The 19,295-nt window shown below is 31.6% G+C and overlaps 1 protein-coding gene across 2 annotated transcripts in view; it reads left to right on the top strand.

The window, feature by feature from the left end:
• LOC131031296 (probable glucan 1,3-beta-glucosidase A) overlaps positions 1-14,926 on the top strand; it is a 57,746-nt gene extending 42,820 nt beyond the window's left edge. The window contains exon 10 of one of the 2 annotated variants that reach the window (XM_057962378.2): positions 14,505-14,926. In XM_057962378.2, the coding sequence (XP_057818361.1) occupies positions 14,505-14,524 (20 nt within the window). In that variant the 3' untranslated portion in view covers positions 14,525-14,926. Of the gene's footprint in view, positions 1-105; positions 676-14,504 lie in introns of those variants that run through there. The other variant, XM_057962376.2, reaches the window with a different exon arrangement.
• Positions 14,927-19,295: the final 4,369 nt, after the last annotated feature.

Below are 19,295 nucleotides of genomic sequence, written 5' to 3' on the forward strand. Positions count from 1 at the left end.
ACTAAAATAAGTTGCACTGTATGAAACATGATGTGGATGTACTTAATCTAGTAATCACTGACAAATTGCTGATTTCTGGTATCAATCAAATTCTGTTTTGTGCAGATGAATCTCGAGCTTCATCATGCAAGAACATTTCTTGGAAAATACATACGTCTTTTTTACTCTTTGGGTGTCTTCATCTATGGATAGCCAGGATAATCTGAGAATGCCACACAAAAAAAGTCACTGACAATTTTTGAATGGCATTCAATTAGAACATTTCTCTCTTCATTCTCTGAACTTTAACATTCAACTGGAATAGTGCCTTTTTCCAAATCATGCTATTCTTTTACAACCTAAGAGTCATCTAGAATGGTTGTGATAAACATGCAACCATTGACACCAACAGCCTTAATATAATTCTGCGTGATTTTGAAAGGACCAATGTGCACGGTTATCAGGATTCAAATAATCAAAAGGATCATCTGAGACATGGATCAGAACCCACGTGCTTTGGGTTCCCACAAGCAATGAGGAAATTAACGACAAACTTTATTTGAATCAAGCAATTGGTTGTTCTAAATTATTGTATCAACATTCAATATAATGTATTTCAATCGACTAACATTCTTGTAGAGTAGAAGTCGAAGTTAATCTGCAGTACGTAATGGAATGAATTTGGGCTCTCCTGTCCTCACTGTTGGCACTGTTTTGAATAGGCTGATTGGTGAATGTAAGAATAGAAGGATTTTTACTTCCCATTCTGTTATTGCTTTTAAGGACTTGAACAGGTAGAACAAAATATGCAGGCCATCTGTAACTACTAATTACGTGAAAGTGCATACCAACAAGTTGGAACAGTAAAAAATAAGATGAGTATCATTTTTACTCGTTCGAATTCGAGTACTTAGAAAACTCACCTTGGTGATAGAATGCTCAAGTTCAAGATGGAACAAAATTAATTGAAACTAACATTATATGAGACCTTCAAGTACACAAACACCTCTAAGCATTTGTCAGCATAGGGGAGGAGCAATAATTTATAGAAGCTTACCGCTTTAGGGTTTCCATCATTCTATAAATTTCTATTCATGTATGCCTTAAGAATTCCAATTTATGCATAAAATTTTTAACTTAATTTTTTTTTTAAAGAATCTTTATAAGTCAACCTCTACGGAGATGAGGACATTTGGACAAGATAAACATATTATTTTATAAAATTTTAAAAATACAGAGAATTAATTTTCAATAACCAGATGATTTGATAACATATATTTTCTTCAATTAGATTAGATTTAAAGAACCAGATGATTCATAACATATTTTTTCTCCAATCATCAATAACTTAATTGTGTGGTTGGGTTTTAAAAAACATAAAAATAAGAAAAATACTAAGCAGGATTGCATTTCATTGTTAAACCAGAGGTGAATCTATTGGCTAATTATTGCACATTTGCATTGATGGGCAATTCATGTTAGCTACAAATGTACTACATATCATTAATATACATAATGATATATCATGTCAAATGTAAAATATACATTTGTAATGATGAATTTTGCATATTTATGCTACTACAATCAGATATCAACAAATTGCATGCAAAGTTGGGTTCATTCTGCTAGATTTCCCTCATCCTTACATGCACACATTCCAATACATTCATTTGCACACTATTTAACATTTTCCACATTTATTGCATCCTTTATGATAAAAATTCCATGTGCAAATATTACTGCTCCTTGGGTCATTCCTATGTTAATGGATTGAACCTCAAACTTTTCAAAATTCAAAATCATAATTTGGTGTGTATTTCTCTAGTCGTTGTGAGCCTACTAAATAGATGTTTCAACAGTTTGTTGCTATGTATTTGTATTTAGATGTAATTAATTCCACTCACTTTCACATCCTCTCATGTTCAAATATCATGTAATTAATTCCACTCACTTCACATCCTCTCATGTTCAAATATCCTCTCATCTTAGAGCATTTACTCTAGAATATTTTGAATTGGAAATATGTATACTCATCCTTAGAGCATTTGCATGATGATAATGCCAACACTTATCATTTGCATGATGATAAAGTCAATCCTTTTCTAAGGGTTGACCTAGGAGAACTTGTTCTTGGCAATTTAACAATCATTTAAAAGTATTCTTGGATATCACCAATGTTTAGAGCAAAGTAGATGTCAAGGTATTAGAGATAGAGGTGCACAACTAGTAAGATAAAATCCATGTGTCAAAGGATTAGATTTATGTGATAAAGGACAAATGTTTGAACATTGAAATGATCCACACGGATAGGCTTGCCCTTTAACAAGGCACAAATATTGCATAGAATCCAAGGTGAGACAGGTAAGGGATGTACTTCCAATTTTGAGATATCCAAATTCTACAATCTTATTTTGAGTTAAACATCATTGAGTTGAGAGATAAGTGACATCGACTTTTTTGTATTTACTTAGTTTTGAGCACTTCATTATGATATTACTACACCCAAAATTGCCACATGTTTGACATTGATTAATTTGTATTTGATTGCATACGTTTATTTATTTAGTCTAGATCAAAAGGTTAATTTTTCCTTTACATTTTTGGTGAACGCTTTCCATCCTACACCACTCTCGAGTTTAATTTTAGGGTTTATGTCTTTTTTTATTTGAGTTTTCAAATCTACATTTTTCTAATTATATTATCTCTTCTCAAATCTTGCTAGGGTTCATGTGCCTTACATTGCTATTTTATTGCAGTAAATTATCCTTGTAGGGTTTAAGCTTCATTTGTAGCAATCTCTTTTGCTCACTCTACCCACCTTTATGACATTAGGGATATATTTTCAAATCTTACATATAATTAACATTTAAAAAAAAAAATTGAATATGAAAATGTATATGTGAGCTTTATTTTCATATCTTTTGTATATGTCATGGGCTACTTACAATCGTACTCTTCCATTGAGAAGGAGTGCTTGTTTAAAGCATAACATGGCTCTCCAATCCAATGAGAGTTTATTTCGATGCTCATGTTGAGAATAACTTAGAGGGTAAGTAAGAATAAGACCATGATGCTCATGTGACACAATAAGGGTTTACCAATGGATTCACTAGTTTGGCTCATGCAAAAAGTCATACACAATTAGTGGGTATGATTCATACATTGCCATCAATAGACCACAAGGGTCAAAAGATTTGCAAGCTATAAATGCTAATATTACTTCATTCACCATTTTGTGTAGTGAGCCTACCTTCCTCCTCCACCACCATTGATATATCTTATATTTTTACTCATTCCACTATCTTACTTGCATATGTAGTACATCCCTTATCTCTACTATTGTCCCACCACATTGTGTCTTTCCATTTTGCATCTCTAAATGATCTTCTTGCTAACTATACTTTTACCAAGATACCCATATCTCATTTGATGTATGACTCCTCCATGCCTATTTCTCCCTCACACTACCCAATTTATTACTACCCTTTCTCATGCCATTTGCACTTCCTCCACTCCCATTTGTACTAGGTTTGCCCACACAACCAATAGTGTTACACCACTTATCATATGTTCACTACTATTCCCTTATCGCAATCCATGACTCATACTATCTTTGCATCATGCCTACCCACATAGCCACTAGTGTTACACCATCCATCCATATGTCCTCTTCTATTCCTCTATTATGATAAATGACTCATACTTTGTTTCTCTCCAGCCATGGTTATGACCTTACCTCTTACCTCTCTTTCCCATGCACCTAGAATATTGCAAGAGATGGCCAATGCTTTTATTAAGAAAAAAAATAATTAAAATAAGAATATTCTATTGCATATAATTCCCCACTTTGCACTCTTTTTGGCTTTTTGAGGTTGTTATTAATCCATTACATGTGGGGTTTGTGCCTTCTAGATTTGAATTATATAATGGAAAAGAAGATCTAAGTGTTCATATACACACGTTTACAACTGTTTGCACCAACATGCATAAGATGTTAAGGTTTTGGTCAAGTTATTTCAAGAAATTATGGAGGATTATGCTATCCAATGGTTTTACTATTTGCTTCTTGGTTCCATAAAATGTTTGATGATCTTGCTACATGGTTCTTACAACAATTTTATATAAACATGAGTTTGAAGATCACTATGAATGTTTGACTAGATGCACTCAACAAAACAATAAATACATAAATGAACATGTTATCCAATTTCACTTTTCTGTGAACAATGAAAACACGAATTTGGTGATGAATTACCATTAAGTTTATCAAGAGATTGCTTCTCATTAAGAATAATGTACATTTGAGTAGGTTCTCCTCTGTTAGAAATATGTGGACACATCTATAGAATCTTGTGGTAAAACTTTTGGCATCTAATACTTTGAAATACGAGTCATCATCTCAATCAACTTACCCTTACAAGTTTCAAAAGCCTCATCATTTTTCTATTGATAATGATATGACAAAAAATGTTAACCAATTTATTGCTACTTCTACCTTTCCTTTATTTATGGACCAAATGCACCTAGAAAGTTTAGTGAGCTTTGTTAGGAAAATTACTAGGCCAATCAAACCATTTTCTACATAACCTTTTGAGAGAAAAACATGCATACAAACATATATATTAATCATAATGCAATGATCAAAGACATACCACAATATAAGACAAGATATACTTTGAGAAAACCCTAAAGAGGGAAAAACCTAATCTCCAAAAGCATCCATATTGAATGTTTTATTCAACAATGAAAATATTACAACACTTACAAGGTCTCAATGAATACCTTTGAAACATCAAAATCCTCTAATGCGTCCTTCATGTGTCCAAATATCCAACCATACATCCCATGTCATACTTCACATATGCATCTATAAAAGAGTTCAATGCAAATGACAATTCATTGAACTAGCCAACCTCAACCACTAAACATCTGCTTTATTTTATAGATTCAAGCTCATACAAAACAACCTAGTAAATTAAAACCATGATTTTACAAAATCATTGATTCCAACATTTACTTTTTGGTACTATGTTTTTCTAATATTAAATATTTTTTTATGTGCATCCCACACAAGTCAACCCAAAGTACTCTCTCACTTTTTTGGTCAAAGTAGGACATTGAAATTAATGTTTTAAACCAATTTTCACTTTCTAACACTTATAGCAACTAAACCTTTAAAAAATTGAAGATGATGTGAACTTATGGTTTTTAACACACGTACACCAATTTTTTAATAACTTATTTTTAACAATATTTTTAAAAGGGCATTAAAGGGCAGTTGGTTTAATGGCGAAGTCCACGTTGTAGGCACCTAGATGGTGTTGAGTGCACATCTTCTACAATACATTTTATTTAAGTGACATTATTTTGGTAAAGCATAACTTTATTTGTAGAAAGAAAAAAATTATAAAATTTTAGACAGATTTGTAACACCAATATCTAGGGTATATATATATATATATATATATATATATATATATATATATATATATATATATATTTTATATAGTTTTTAAAAGTGAGATTAACTATATTTTAGACATAGGCTATTCTAATCATGTATAACTCTTTTTTGTATGAAGGGCAGGTGTAAGATGTTCAGTCCACTTTTTGGTCAAAAAGTGGAAATGTTTTTCTTGATTTAAAAAAAATGTCACAATTGATCTAAAAATTTGAAGCATTTAAAAGACCGAATCTTAAAAAAGTTCAATAATATGAAATGTAGTACTTTGAGTCTAATTTTCAAATATGTAATTTATTTTAATACCCAAATGATATCAATTGATTTTCAATAAACATGTCTAAAAACCATGGTTCAAAAATCATATACGTGTACCACCACCATATTTTGACCTAAATGAAAGTATTTTTCTGAATCCTTTAAAAAAATATATATGTAAAACACTATATATATATATATATATATATATATATATATATATATATATATATATATATATATATATATATATATATATATATATATATTTTTTTTTTTTTTAAAAAATTTTTAATAATTTTTTCTGAATATTTTTTATAGGCCCTAATTGTTGTTTTCAAAACCCTTTATTTATGACCACCATAATTAGACCTCAACTTATCATTTTTTGATTTTCTTTTTAATTTTGAAAATAATTGTGTAGATTGATGTTTTTTTTTCAAAAAATATAAAAAATTAAAATATGAAAAAAAAAACAAAAACTTGTTATTTCAATTTTATGGACCAATTTCATTAAATATTAATTGAAAAATAGAAAAAAAATCCAATCCTAAAATAATTTACATATTTGAATTCTAGACATTGTCATCTATAATGAGTTTTAATATCATGAAAATATTCTACAAAAATGTCATTAGAGATATGTTCAAAGTTATTCTTTTCTATTGACATTAACATGACCTTGGACTTGTAGGTCCAAGGCTAAGGGTCAACTCGTCATGACCTTTCCTGAGCCAAAACCCAAAGCAAAATGTAGGTCAAGATTTCAAATTTTAAGTAACAAGTACCAATTTTAGAAATGGGTACCCATTCCTAAATATAATGGGTACTCGTTTCCAAAACGAGTGCTCGTTATTTTTCAAATGAAACATAATGAGTACTTATTTAATAGGGAAACATGCACATGTTATGTTTTCAAATTAAACATAATTGGTACTAGTACTCGTTCTATTTTAGAACAAGTAAAATGGGTGCCCATTTCGTTTTTGACTTTTTCTTTTTTTAAGTAAAAATAACTAAATTAAACATTAACCAATTTGAGTCTTTACTTGTTGGTTATCCATGTCAAATTGACAAGTTACAACATTAATGAAAATCAACTTGCACTAAAATCTCCAAGTCTAAATATGATGTCATTATAGACGTCAAAGGAATACCTCTAACGAGTATTTTGATCTACATCCTTGTATATAATGTGTTTAACAAACACATTTTTAAATCTATTGTTGCTTCTGGATTTGATTGTGTGACTTTATTTGCATAATTCTAAACACATTTTTTATATAAAAAAGTTATGTCAATGATCTACCTACTAAATCAATGATACATTTCAAATAACAAAGGTTTTCTTATTACCAAATTCTTATCGAAGAGTCTAATCCACCATTTTAGACAATAGATCATCTACTCCTAATGCAAAATTTTCTATCTATCTAATTGATTATGAGGTTAAAATTATATTATTGAGAATTGATATGAAAGCTTGTTGAATTTATCTGCTCATGATGTGGGTGCTTCTATCAATTCGGTAGATGATGAGATTAGTATTATATATATTCATACTTTTACTATTGAGTGACAAACTAATAAGATAATTGTAGAGATACATTCAATTCTTGTAGATGAAATCTCTATGGTGTTCATAATAGCAGTGACTTTTTAGTATCTATAATTTTCTTTTTTTATTGGAATACTAATAATGAGCATATTGATACTATTAGGTATGTAGCTCAATGCAAATTATTTAAGGCTAAGGATACTATTTCCTGTTGATTATACTTCTGATATGATTTTTTATGTTGAAAACCTAAAAGGGTAGCTAATAGAGGATTTTGATAAAAATCTAACATGTCATCTTTGAGTTGTGGATATATATACATAGGTTCATTATAGTATTGTCCTTCCAAGGGACTTTGCGACAATGCTCCACTCTTATCTTATAAGGGGAAACATTAGGATTTATATTCTAGGTTCTTTGAGCATGGTAGTTGGAGATTTATCACATTATCCATTGAGGATTGTCATTGCAACATATTTCTATTTATCACCACAACATCTCAACAAGTAATATTGAAGATTAATCCCCTAATACCAAGATTACACAATTCATTTTGGTTTTTGATAGAAAGATTATTATATGTCTTCATTCTCAATGGAATTTTCTATCAATGGTTCAATTTTTCATGTGCCAACATGTACTCATTTGAGAACATTCTGGACAACAAGTGGTTCACATTTTTATCTCAACAAAAAGTTATGAAATTTAGTACATCAGTGCACGTTTCGGTTACTCATGGGTACAATCAACTTGGGTTATCCATTTTTAGGTCACAACATGTAATTGGGACATTTTTTGGAATACTCATAGGCATAATTTTATACTAGTTTCTCTATTTTTCACGTACAAAGGTAGTAGAAATAGAAGTTGAACAATGTTGTTTTGTAAATTTTATCACTTTGAAGTAATGCTGAATTTACAATAAACATAGAAAATGGTAAAGAATGTTTTTATCAAAAATAGGTGTGGTATGACCTAAAAAATGGGATATTAAATTGTGTATGGCTAACTCAATTGAGAAAGTTGTTTACCAAGTCAATATATTTGTTCTTGAAAGTTATAAAATTGCAAAAGGGCTATCACTTCAACAAAAAATTTATAGGAGACTTGAGTCTATTGTGAATCTTGCCAAACCCTCAAAAATGTTCTTAGAACTTGAAGTCTAGTTTCTAGATCATTTTGAATTTTGTTAAGAAACTAGGGATGTATCGTTGTTTTATTGAGACTGCATTTTTCACAATTTTTGGGTGCTTGATTTTTAGGAAGTCTTCAAGTTTTGAACGTGAATGAATGCATTAATCATCAATTCATTTGACCAAATAATTGTTGATCATCACGAAGAGGATTCTACAATAAGACAATTACATTGGATTTCTTTGGTAACTTGAGATATCTTTGTCGAAGAAAGATAACACAATGTAGTGTGCAACTACAACTTGCATGAAATAAACACTTTGCCCATTGATTTAGGAATGACTGATGCTCCATGATTTTGCATGATTGTTGGAGTGTGTTGGGAGTCTTCAAGAATCTTCTATATCTTCTCTTAATGTCTTCAAATCCTTCTACAATGTCTGGAGTTAATTTTTGGAGCTCACTATTGCAAACATTTATGAATCTTCTTCTTGTCACGAGTTATTTGATAACTCATTTAACTGCATTGTAACATCTTGCACACTCATGGAGACATATTAGAAGCAATGTGGATCACACTTAGTTATCTAAAGTAAACCAAATATCTACTATATATTCTACCTTAAACAAGATAAAGAACTTCCAATTATTATTCAACTCCACTTTTACAACAATATACCCGTGGCTTCTCGTTTAGGGGATGTTGCTGGTGCTCCTGGTGATGCTCCTAAACCGACTGTTTCCGATGTTGTTGGTGCTTTGGACCGCCCCAAACCTTCTTCTACTCATAGGTGTATCTTTTCGCGTGTGGCCAGACCTACTGCCCAGCCCTCCAAGGGGCTTCGTCCTCTTCTCTGTGCCAAAACTTCCCCTGTTGTGGTTTGTGGACAGGATGTGGTGGACAACATTGGGTTATACCAATGCTGTGCTCTTGTGTGTAGATTATTTGGGCTCTGGCCTTCACTACCGGATCTCCATCGCTGGGTGAGTGACTCCTGGAGGCCTTTGGTGGCTCACAATATTGAGGACAAGTTGTGGGCTTGGGGAGTGCATTCTCTCTTTGTTAAGCCCTGGTCATCCTCTTTTAACCCTCTCACTGAACCACTTAATGTGCGTCCAACTTGGGTTCGCCTCCCAAATCTCCCTCTTCATTTTTGGGAGCACTCTTGCTATGAGGCTATCGATAACTCTTTTGGCCGATTCTTGAAGGTCGATGATGCTACGTCCTCAATGGACCACACTACCTTTGCTCGCATCGTTGTGGACATTGACATCTCCTTGCCTCTCTTGGGGGATGTTGTTCTCATGGTGGGGGATAGGCCTTGGACACAACTGCTGGATTTTGAGGGCCTCCCCTTTCGTTGCCAGAAATGCTTCTCTATGGGTCATCTTGCTTTAGACTGCTCTATTTCGTGCCACAAAGGTGCTGCTACTTGGTGGAAGGACGCTACTGCTCATCACCTAACCATTCAGGCTGTTTCGGATGGCTCCTCTCAGGAGGATGAGGTGCTTCTTACTGCTGTTGATGTTGTTGTCGATGTTTTGGCCCCTCTGTTGGACTCCTCTTCTGCCCCTGTGGTTTCAACTCCTCTCGCTCCAGCTTCGCTGCCCCGTTCCTCTTCTACTAATGCTGTTGATTCTGCTACTTCTACCCCTCTGCAATAGCCTTATGTTGGTCTGCAACAACACTCTGTTGGCACTTCTATTTGTAACCTTATGGGGTCCTCCCCGTTGGACCCATCTCTTGCTGGTCCTAAAAATCGTATTGCCTAGACTATGGTTTGTCGTAGGCGGAAGGGGAAGTCCTCCCCGCTCCCCCAAACCCCTCTTCTTTGAGTGGGTTTGGGTTGTTTTTCTTTCTCTGTTCCTTTCTTAGGGTCTGCACCTTTGTTTTTGTTGTTGTTTTGATAGTCTCTAGCTATGTTAAGGGTCAGCGCCCTGGTTAATGCTGTTTTTTTAATAAAAAACAATATACTAAGAAAAATAGAGGATTTAAATGAGTTAAATTTGAGACAAGTTATGGTCTCATCAACAAAGAAAAAACAAACAAAGTTACATAAAAGGATAAATGATAACCAAAGACAAAAGGCACACAAAAAGGGGCTAGTACTAAAAATAATGGCTCCAAGCCAACTAGTTGAAGAGATCTCGATGATCAAAATGTCTCAACCACTAATATCATTCTCCAAATTCTATTGTAAGAGCACAAGAAGTCACACGAAAAGATCAAGAGCATGCATCAATTGATAACACAAGAGATCACGATCCAACAACTGGCAAGGTATGTTATGCTATGGGCTCATGGGGGAGGGACGAAGGAAATGTGGATTCCATAGGCTAGCAAGTTGTGTTATTCTATTCAACTCATCTTGCAAAAGGGGAAGGAGAGTCAAAAGGTCTATCAAGTTGTGTTATGCTAGTAAACTCATCCTACAAAAGGGAAATGAGAGTCAAAAGGTCTACCAAGTTGTGTTATGCTAGTCAACTCATCTTGCAAAAGGGGAAGGAGAGTCAAAAGGTCAATTAAGCTGTGTTATGATAGTAAACTCATCCTACAAAAAGGAAATGAGAGTCAAAAGGTCTACCAGGTTGTGTTATGCTAGTCAACTCATTCTGTAAGGAGGAGAGTCAAAGGTTTAGCAAATTGTAGTCAACTCATCTTGCAAAAGAGAAAGGAGAGTCAAAAGGTCTAGCAAGTTATGTTAGGCTAGTCAACTCATCCTACAAAAGGGAAATGAGAGTCAAAAGGTCTAGCAAGTCGTGTTATGCTAGTCAAATAATCCTGCAAAAGGGAAATGAGAGTCAAAAGGTCTAGCAAGTTGTGTTATACTAGTCAACTCATCTTGCAAAAGGGTTGCCAAACAAAGATTTCTTTTAGCAAGGCAAACAACTGCAAAAAGGGTGTTCAAGGGATCGACCAAAAAACACACCAACCACAAGAGAATGTTGCAACAGGAGCCAGAATGATACATGCATATTGAAATGAAATGCTTGACATGAATTGATATGATGCAATGTACAAATGAGCCTTGCTTATATAGGCAAGAGATGATGAACTAGTTACAACTATCCTTGATACACAATTAAATGTATGATGCATTATGAAACTATTATTAAATAATGAGCTATGACTCATCTCTATTTAGAATGACACCTAAGATAACTAATATGAACAATATTAAATGAGAGTTCCATATGACAACTGAACTGTCCTAAGTAAACATGTATGAATCGGTGCTAACTAAGAACTAGTTAGGATATGTGCTTATTCACACCACTAGATATCCATTATTTTTTTTATCTCCTTTTTAATTCTAAAGGGTTATTTCTTAACTTTCTCTTCTCTTGAGAAAAAAATCACATAACAATTCTAGTTCTATAGCTAATGAATTGTGTGTCCTTGCTATGGTGGTTGATTATGTGCTTACTTTTTTGTTCACCATGCTTCTAGAGCATTTTGATATAGTATTGGTGTCCTATTGTTGTAATATTACATTTCTGGCTTTCCTTGCTATGATTATGATCTCCTATTGTTATATTTATTGCAACTATATTATTATAAATGTATTATTGTAATTTTTGAGCTGCAATATTTTTCTTTGAACTTAAATTCCATAAACTTTTATATTACCTTTGTTCAATTTAAAAAGTTTACTTCCTCTTCTTATTTGTGTTTTAAATCCTAATCAAACATTACTAATAAAAAAACACTCTAAAATATTCGCGAGAAAGCTTTTGGATGATGAGTAGATTTTATTTTGATGACACTTATAAGTAATGTCATTTAGTCAAGCAATATTTTTCAAATTTGAGTATGATACCAAGGGTTGTAGTTTATTTGGTTGAGAACAAATTTGATGAAGGTGATGGCATGTTCTTTGATTGCACTATCTACTAAGGTTTAAATCCTCAGAGGTGCATCCCCCAACTTTGACAAAATGGATACTTCTCAAATTTTAACTCTTAGCCAAAGGTATATTAGCTAAGATTTTCACTCCCCAATCAGACAACAAAAAAAATATATAGTTTTAACATAAAACAATAATATATATATATAGGATGTATTTTCTATAGTGTGTCAAATTATGATATTGCTATGAAGATTCAACTATGTAGTTTAATTCATACTCATTGACACATATTTTCTGAGTAGTGGTTCACATGAACACATCTTTTATAATAGAGTATGGTCCACTTAACACTTATTGCATCTAGGTGATGCTAACAAGGGTGAAGCATTGAGACTTCTTGGAAGGTCATCCATCCCAGTACTTTTCCAACTCAAGCATGAATAGTATTGGACTTGATCTTAGGGGAAAATTCATGGTCAAGTGTACTTGAGTTGTAGTATTGGGATGGGGTGACGTCTTGGGAAGTTCCAATGCTTCACCCATATGCATCACCTAGGTGCAATGAAAGCTAAGTGGTCAACATTTGTTCTCATGAGAGATAGGTTTGTGTGAACCACTACTTATGAAATATGGGTCAATGAGGTTGACTGAAAAATTAAACAATTGAATCCTAATCATAATTTCATAATTTGACACTATACAAGATATCTCTTACTTATCAATTAACAAGCTAAAGGGACTCTATAATGAACAATTCATAAGACACAACACTTGTTGAAAATTTTCCAAATTAGATAGTAAACAAAGTGAGATTGATATTTGGGAAACTCTATGGTTAAGATTACTTGAGTTGGAGTAGTATTGGGATGGGTGACCTATTGAAAAGTCCCAATGCTTCACCCTTGTGAGCATCACCTGAATGCAATGAATGCTATGCGAACCATTCATTCTCATGAGAGATGTATGTTTGTGTGAATCATCGAGATATAGATTGATTTGAAATAAGAATCAATGAATTTGACAAAAATTTTTATTGACATCCTAAATAATTTCCAATTAATTTTTAAACAAACTAAAATGAGAGGAACTTAAATGAAAAAGAAACTACTCTAAACTTTTAAAAGCACATGAGAACATTATGGTGAACGTTAATGCCCAAGATTAAAATATTTTTGATGGCTAATACTCATCCTACTCACCAACCACTAATAGCTTCATAGATAAGGTACTACATTTGTGACCTCTTGAAAAGTCCCAATCCTTCACCCTCCTGAACGTAGCCTAGTTGCAATGAGTACTAAGTGAAGCATTTGTTCTCATTAGAGATCCACTACTCCTGAAATATGAATTCATGTAAAAAATAGATTAATGAGTTTGACTAAAAATATATGCATTAAAGTCTAATAACAATATCACAAATACAATTTCCGCTAACTTTTTAACAAACTTATATGAACAACAATTAAAGACTTAAAAGAAAAACAAACTATTGTGAACTTTTAAGAGCTAGGGACAAACAACCATTATGGTGGATATTAATGCCCAATTCTATAAAAGATTTTGATATCTAATATTCATCATATCCATCAACCATTAACTGCTTCATAGCTATGGTAATAAATTTGTATTTGTTGGCCAATTAATGTTATGTGCTTTTCATATGCTCTAAATGCCCATTATTATATACCATATGAAAGACTGAAAATAAGTGTGAACCATTATTAATTTTTTACATTTATTGCTAACATGGTAGTCGTGAGACTGTGACAAACATAACAAGAGACACATATGCATTAGGTTCTTGCCATAATGCTTTTGTATTAAAGTTGGAATTTGTGAATTGTAGTAATAATAGTAAAATGTTGACATCATTAAATAATAATTTAGAATTATTTGACTAATATTTGTAGTTATAATATAGTAAATCTTTTAACAAATAGTATTGAAGAAAGTTTAACCTTGAAGTATCTATATTTAAATATTAAAACATAAAATGATTTTCCTTAGTAAGTAAACAATAGATGTGTTGCATCTAGTTCCTGTCAATCAGTAAAATCTATAACATATTGCTTAGTTAGACAACATTGTAACAATAATGATTTCTACATGTAACAAAAAAAAGATATGTATACTAAAGGTTTTGTGCAATAAATAGAGTATGCCAAATTAGAATTAAAGCTCCATGTATTTTTATACTAGTTATACAAATGTTATTGTTAATTAATGAAATATAATAATAATTATGATAACACTCTTGGAGTAGAGAAGCTGAAAGAAGAATGAGACAAAGAGAAAGAGGGGAAGACTCATGGGATCAAAGACAAAAGCAATGAGCAGAGTCATCTTTGTGAGCTCCGAGGCTACCAAGCAAGGCAAGGTGGAACAATGACAAAGAAATTTGTTGCCATAATGCCTATGTTTTAGAATGTGAAGAAGGAAGGATGATTAGGGTTTTCAATTTTCTTTTTGTTTTCTATTGAAGTATAGAAATATTTCTGTAAGAAGTAGGATGGGAACCACATTTTTTTTGTAGAAATGTATGTAGAAATTATGGTGAATAGGATAGATGCAAACTATAAATTTGTATGGATTCAAAGGAGAGTAGCATAAACTATGACAAGTTTTGTATGTAGAAACTATTGTGGACAAGATAGTTGTAGATTGTGAATTTGTATGGATTTGAAATAGGAGGAGCTGAATTTGTGACAAATCTTATTGAAATTTTTGATAATATTAATAAAATTACATAAACTTTACCAATAAAAATTAAAATAATTATGATAACTAGTATCATGTATAATTATACATGTAATAATTAATCTATATTATAATAAAAAATATTAATAATATCTATTATTATTCATAGTAATTATTCTATAATTTATAATTGATGACTACGTAATAAGTTTTAATTATTCGATTATATTTAATTTATGTATAATTAATGTATTATAATTATTTCATTCATATATATAAATTACAGTACATTATTTTTTAAAAAATTATTGTAATAAAAAATCAAGTGGCTTTATCACTCATTTCATTATCAAAAAGAAATAGAACAAAACTAGTTACTATTACATAATAGTGAAATAATTGTAGAATACTATTGATGAAAATGAAGACAATAATAGAAACATTAGGAAATTTGGTTAACCTATTTTAATTCTTGTGTCTCATTGGTTGATACTTTAACATTTAAAATATTGACATCATCCTAATAACTGTCGAGTACTATTATCCAATAAAATAATAGATAAATCAATTTATATACTTAATAATAAATTTGAAAAAAATATAAACATTAGAAAATTTGGTCAAGCTATTTTAATTATTGATTCTGATTGATTGATGCTTTGACATTTAATAAATTTGGGTGAATGCATTAGTATTCCTGAAGGAACTAATAAATAGACAAAATTTGAGATGAAATATTTTTGTTTTAACAATGAAATATATTATTATTTTAGATTTTGTTTTGTATATGACATCTTCCCATCTTGATGTAGACGAGAAAGAAAATAGTAGGCCACTTGTGTTAAATATGATAATTACGCCCATCAACCTCTAGAACATTCATAAGATGATCATAAAGTCTACATGGGAAGCTATTTTCAACATTTATGTGAAGGTCAAGGTCCATCAATTCATGGCTTTAGATTTTTATTTTTGCTTTTTTTTATTAGTTTTTTTAATAAGCATATAGAAAAGGACTTGAGAACAAATGAATTCTCAAGATAAAATTAATCCAATTCAAACATTGAAAATAAATAAAATGGGGTTTTTTAATTCTCAGTATAAAATGACTAAGTAAATAATAATATTTATTTTTAAGAATGGGAAGAAAAGTTGGAAATAAATAATTCAATTGAAATAAATGTTTTGGATTATTAAATATTGTATCGTAATTTTAGATTTTAAAGTGATTTTCATGATATTAATTCATTTTAATCATAATATTCACTTCTTTTAGTATTGGTATGTTGTACTTTTTTTTATCAATGATATTAAATTTGTAAATTTGATATCTAGTAATTTATGAATAGTGAAATTGTAAGTGATTGTTAATTATCAATAGTCAATCATGCGTAACTTTAACAAGTAAGTGTATTGATAATGATTTAATTTGCATAATTATGATTTGTCAAGTGAATTTTTTAAGTATAATTGTAATTAATGTTTTGCATGCTCTCTTTTTGTGTTAGTCTATGAATAATTTTAATATGTAGCCACTTAATTTACCTTACATAGTCTAATCATATGATAGTTGATTATTGAATTAAATAATGATAGATAGTATATTTAATAACATTGGATGATAAGTTGGGTGTTAATTTTGATATGGTATAAGAGGTGAAGATTAATCTCAATAATAGTGTTCTTCTAATTGAAATGCGGAATTTGTTAGTAAAATTATTTTCATTGAAGAATAAATTTTATAATGATTGCACATAAATAACTTAAATTGATTTGTGTGAACTTTTTGATGATTGTATTAGTGATGTTTAAATTAAATATATCATACTCGTGAACAACTTAACCTATTTTTTGAAGTCCCCTTGATTGTTAGGTCACATATTAACAATTATATATAATGTATTGTAAATTAATATGATTTGATTAAATGATAGTGCTAACTTGATTTTGGTGTGGATTGTGGATAAACAAATTTAATAAGGTTAAGGATGTTGATTTAAAAACTTAAAAATAGTATATGATAGTTCTCATACTAATTGTAAAGTACTGATGCCAATATCTTACAATATGAGAGGAGGGGGGGGGGGGTGGGTGGGGGTGAATCATACTAACTTAATAATCCATAAAATCAACAGATTCAACCTCGGTAACTTATACTTCAGCAATATAACCAAAAAACTGCTAAACATGCAAACTCATAAACACATAATCATCATAAAACTCATAACACCATATTTAACGTGGAACCCCAAATAGGGAAAAAACACTGTGGGATTTTAGACCCACTAAGAAATATACTCTTCTAGAGTATGCTTGGTTAAAAGCAAATCCTGTTAATGATTACAAACACATTGCTAGATATGACTTGGTTAAGGGATTTCCCTCAGATCTGTTAGGATCTTCACTTTGTTAGAAATGACCTTGTTAAAGGGTTTCAAACACTCATTTAGAATGTTACCTTGCTAGAGGGTTAACAAATAAGACTGTTAAGTCCACTCGGTTAATAGATTTTCTGTCACTTACAAAATAACAGTAATAAAAATATATCTGCAACTTCACATCTAAAATGCTAAAGCAGATTCTTATTTGCTCAAAACAATATAGTCATAAGACTTATCTTGTCCCTCTGCTGGGCTCTCTACTCTGTTATTCAAACAGGTCTTCAAGCTTCTGTGCTCGGTAGTCACAATGTAGCATCCCTGTGCATACATTTGCTTGCATTCAATGTTTATCAACAATTCCTTATTTATAAACAATTACTAACCGCTTAATCTCCTTGATCACATTTCCCATGATCAATCTTAGCCATCAGTTCTTTAAACTTGACCAAGTTCAATGTATCCTTCCGATTTGAAAATGTTTTACCTTGCCTCAAGACTTGCATTCCTTTCTAGGAACTTGCACAAGGTTATTGCGGTTCAATCTGCGCTGTAGATCTTCCTGCTGATCTTCCATTGCCATAGATCCTTAACAAACTTCATGTGCGGCATACCAATCATTAAATCAACTCCAGCACATCATTGTCCTTCATTAAATAATGCTTGTATTCATCCAATACTATTTGTCATAACTCAGTTGCAATTCCGTAAATACTAAACTTTACTTGGTAGACATTCTGCCTTCATTAACCGATATCGATAACCTTAGGGTTTACCGAATAGGTTCCTTAGGGTTTACCGACAAGGTTCTTTGCTCGGTGACATAGTATAGTATTAACCTTACAATCAACAACATATGTAGGACATCAAAATAATCTAAACATCATGATCTCGTCATTGTCTAACTCGGTAATAGTTTCCCATTGAATATCTTATTCCTCCTCTTATCCATCACATTCTTTCTATTTCTTTTACCGACATCTTAATTCTCTTCTAATCAATCTTCTCAAGATATGGCAACATCATACTAAATCATAAAATCAATTTCTTGACATCAATGACAAAATAATGTTATAAAGATAGTTATCATCCTTTTTCAGTTATATCAATAATCTCCAACAACCTTCTCAATATCCTTATTGAATATCAACAATCTTTCTTTCTACTGAAATGCCAACAATCTCCCCCTTTGGCATTGATAGCAAAACCAACAATTAAATGGTAATACAAACAAGATATTCAAATTGATTTTGATTTAGATTGCTGTTACACTTCTCCTGTTATCCTTGAGCTGTTACAATCTTCTGAAGTCTTCTCCTTTTGTAGCCTTCTCTTGCTGTCATTAGTCTTCTGTTCTTCTTCATTTAGGACTTTTATCATTCACTCAACCATTTAGTCTTCTCCCCCTTTGACAAAAATGCCAAAAAAAGTAAAAGAACTAAATCATGATTTCTTCCTGTGTGAAGTGATTTGCCTTGCTGTTTATCATCTCAGTCTTGGTCAGAGCAACTTGTCTCTATTCACTATTTCTTGCACACCTTTAGAAAACCTTCTAAAGTGCGTAAATCAACATCAATCCACACATAATATTCTTTTGATTCATCGAATTGATGCTTTCACCAAACTCTATCAGTGAGTAGAAGATAGGGCTAGGACCCCAAACTTGCTTTTGAGATATTCAAAAGTGTCCCTTGGTAGTGGCTTTGTGAAGATGTCTGCAATTTGCTCCTTTGAACTGATATTTTCTAGCATAACATTCTTCTCTTGAACTTCTTCTTTGAGATAATGATACTTTATAGAGATATGCTATGTCTTAGAGTGCATTACCAGATTCTTTGAAATGTTAATGGCACTAGTGTTGTCACAAAATATAGTTACTGGCTCGGTAACCTTTTCATTTATACCTTCCATCAGTTGTTTGATCCATGCTATGTTGGTACAATTCAATGTTGCAGCGACATTTTCAGTTTCAGTTGTTG

This window comes from Cryptomeria japonica, chromosome 8 (assembly GCF_030272615.1).
Source record: "Cryptomeria japonica chromosome 8, Sugi_1.0, whole genome shotgun sequence".
NCBI lineage: Eukaryota > Viridiplantae > Streptophyta > Pinopsida > Cupressales > Cupressaceae > Cryptomeria > Cryptomeria japonica.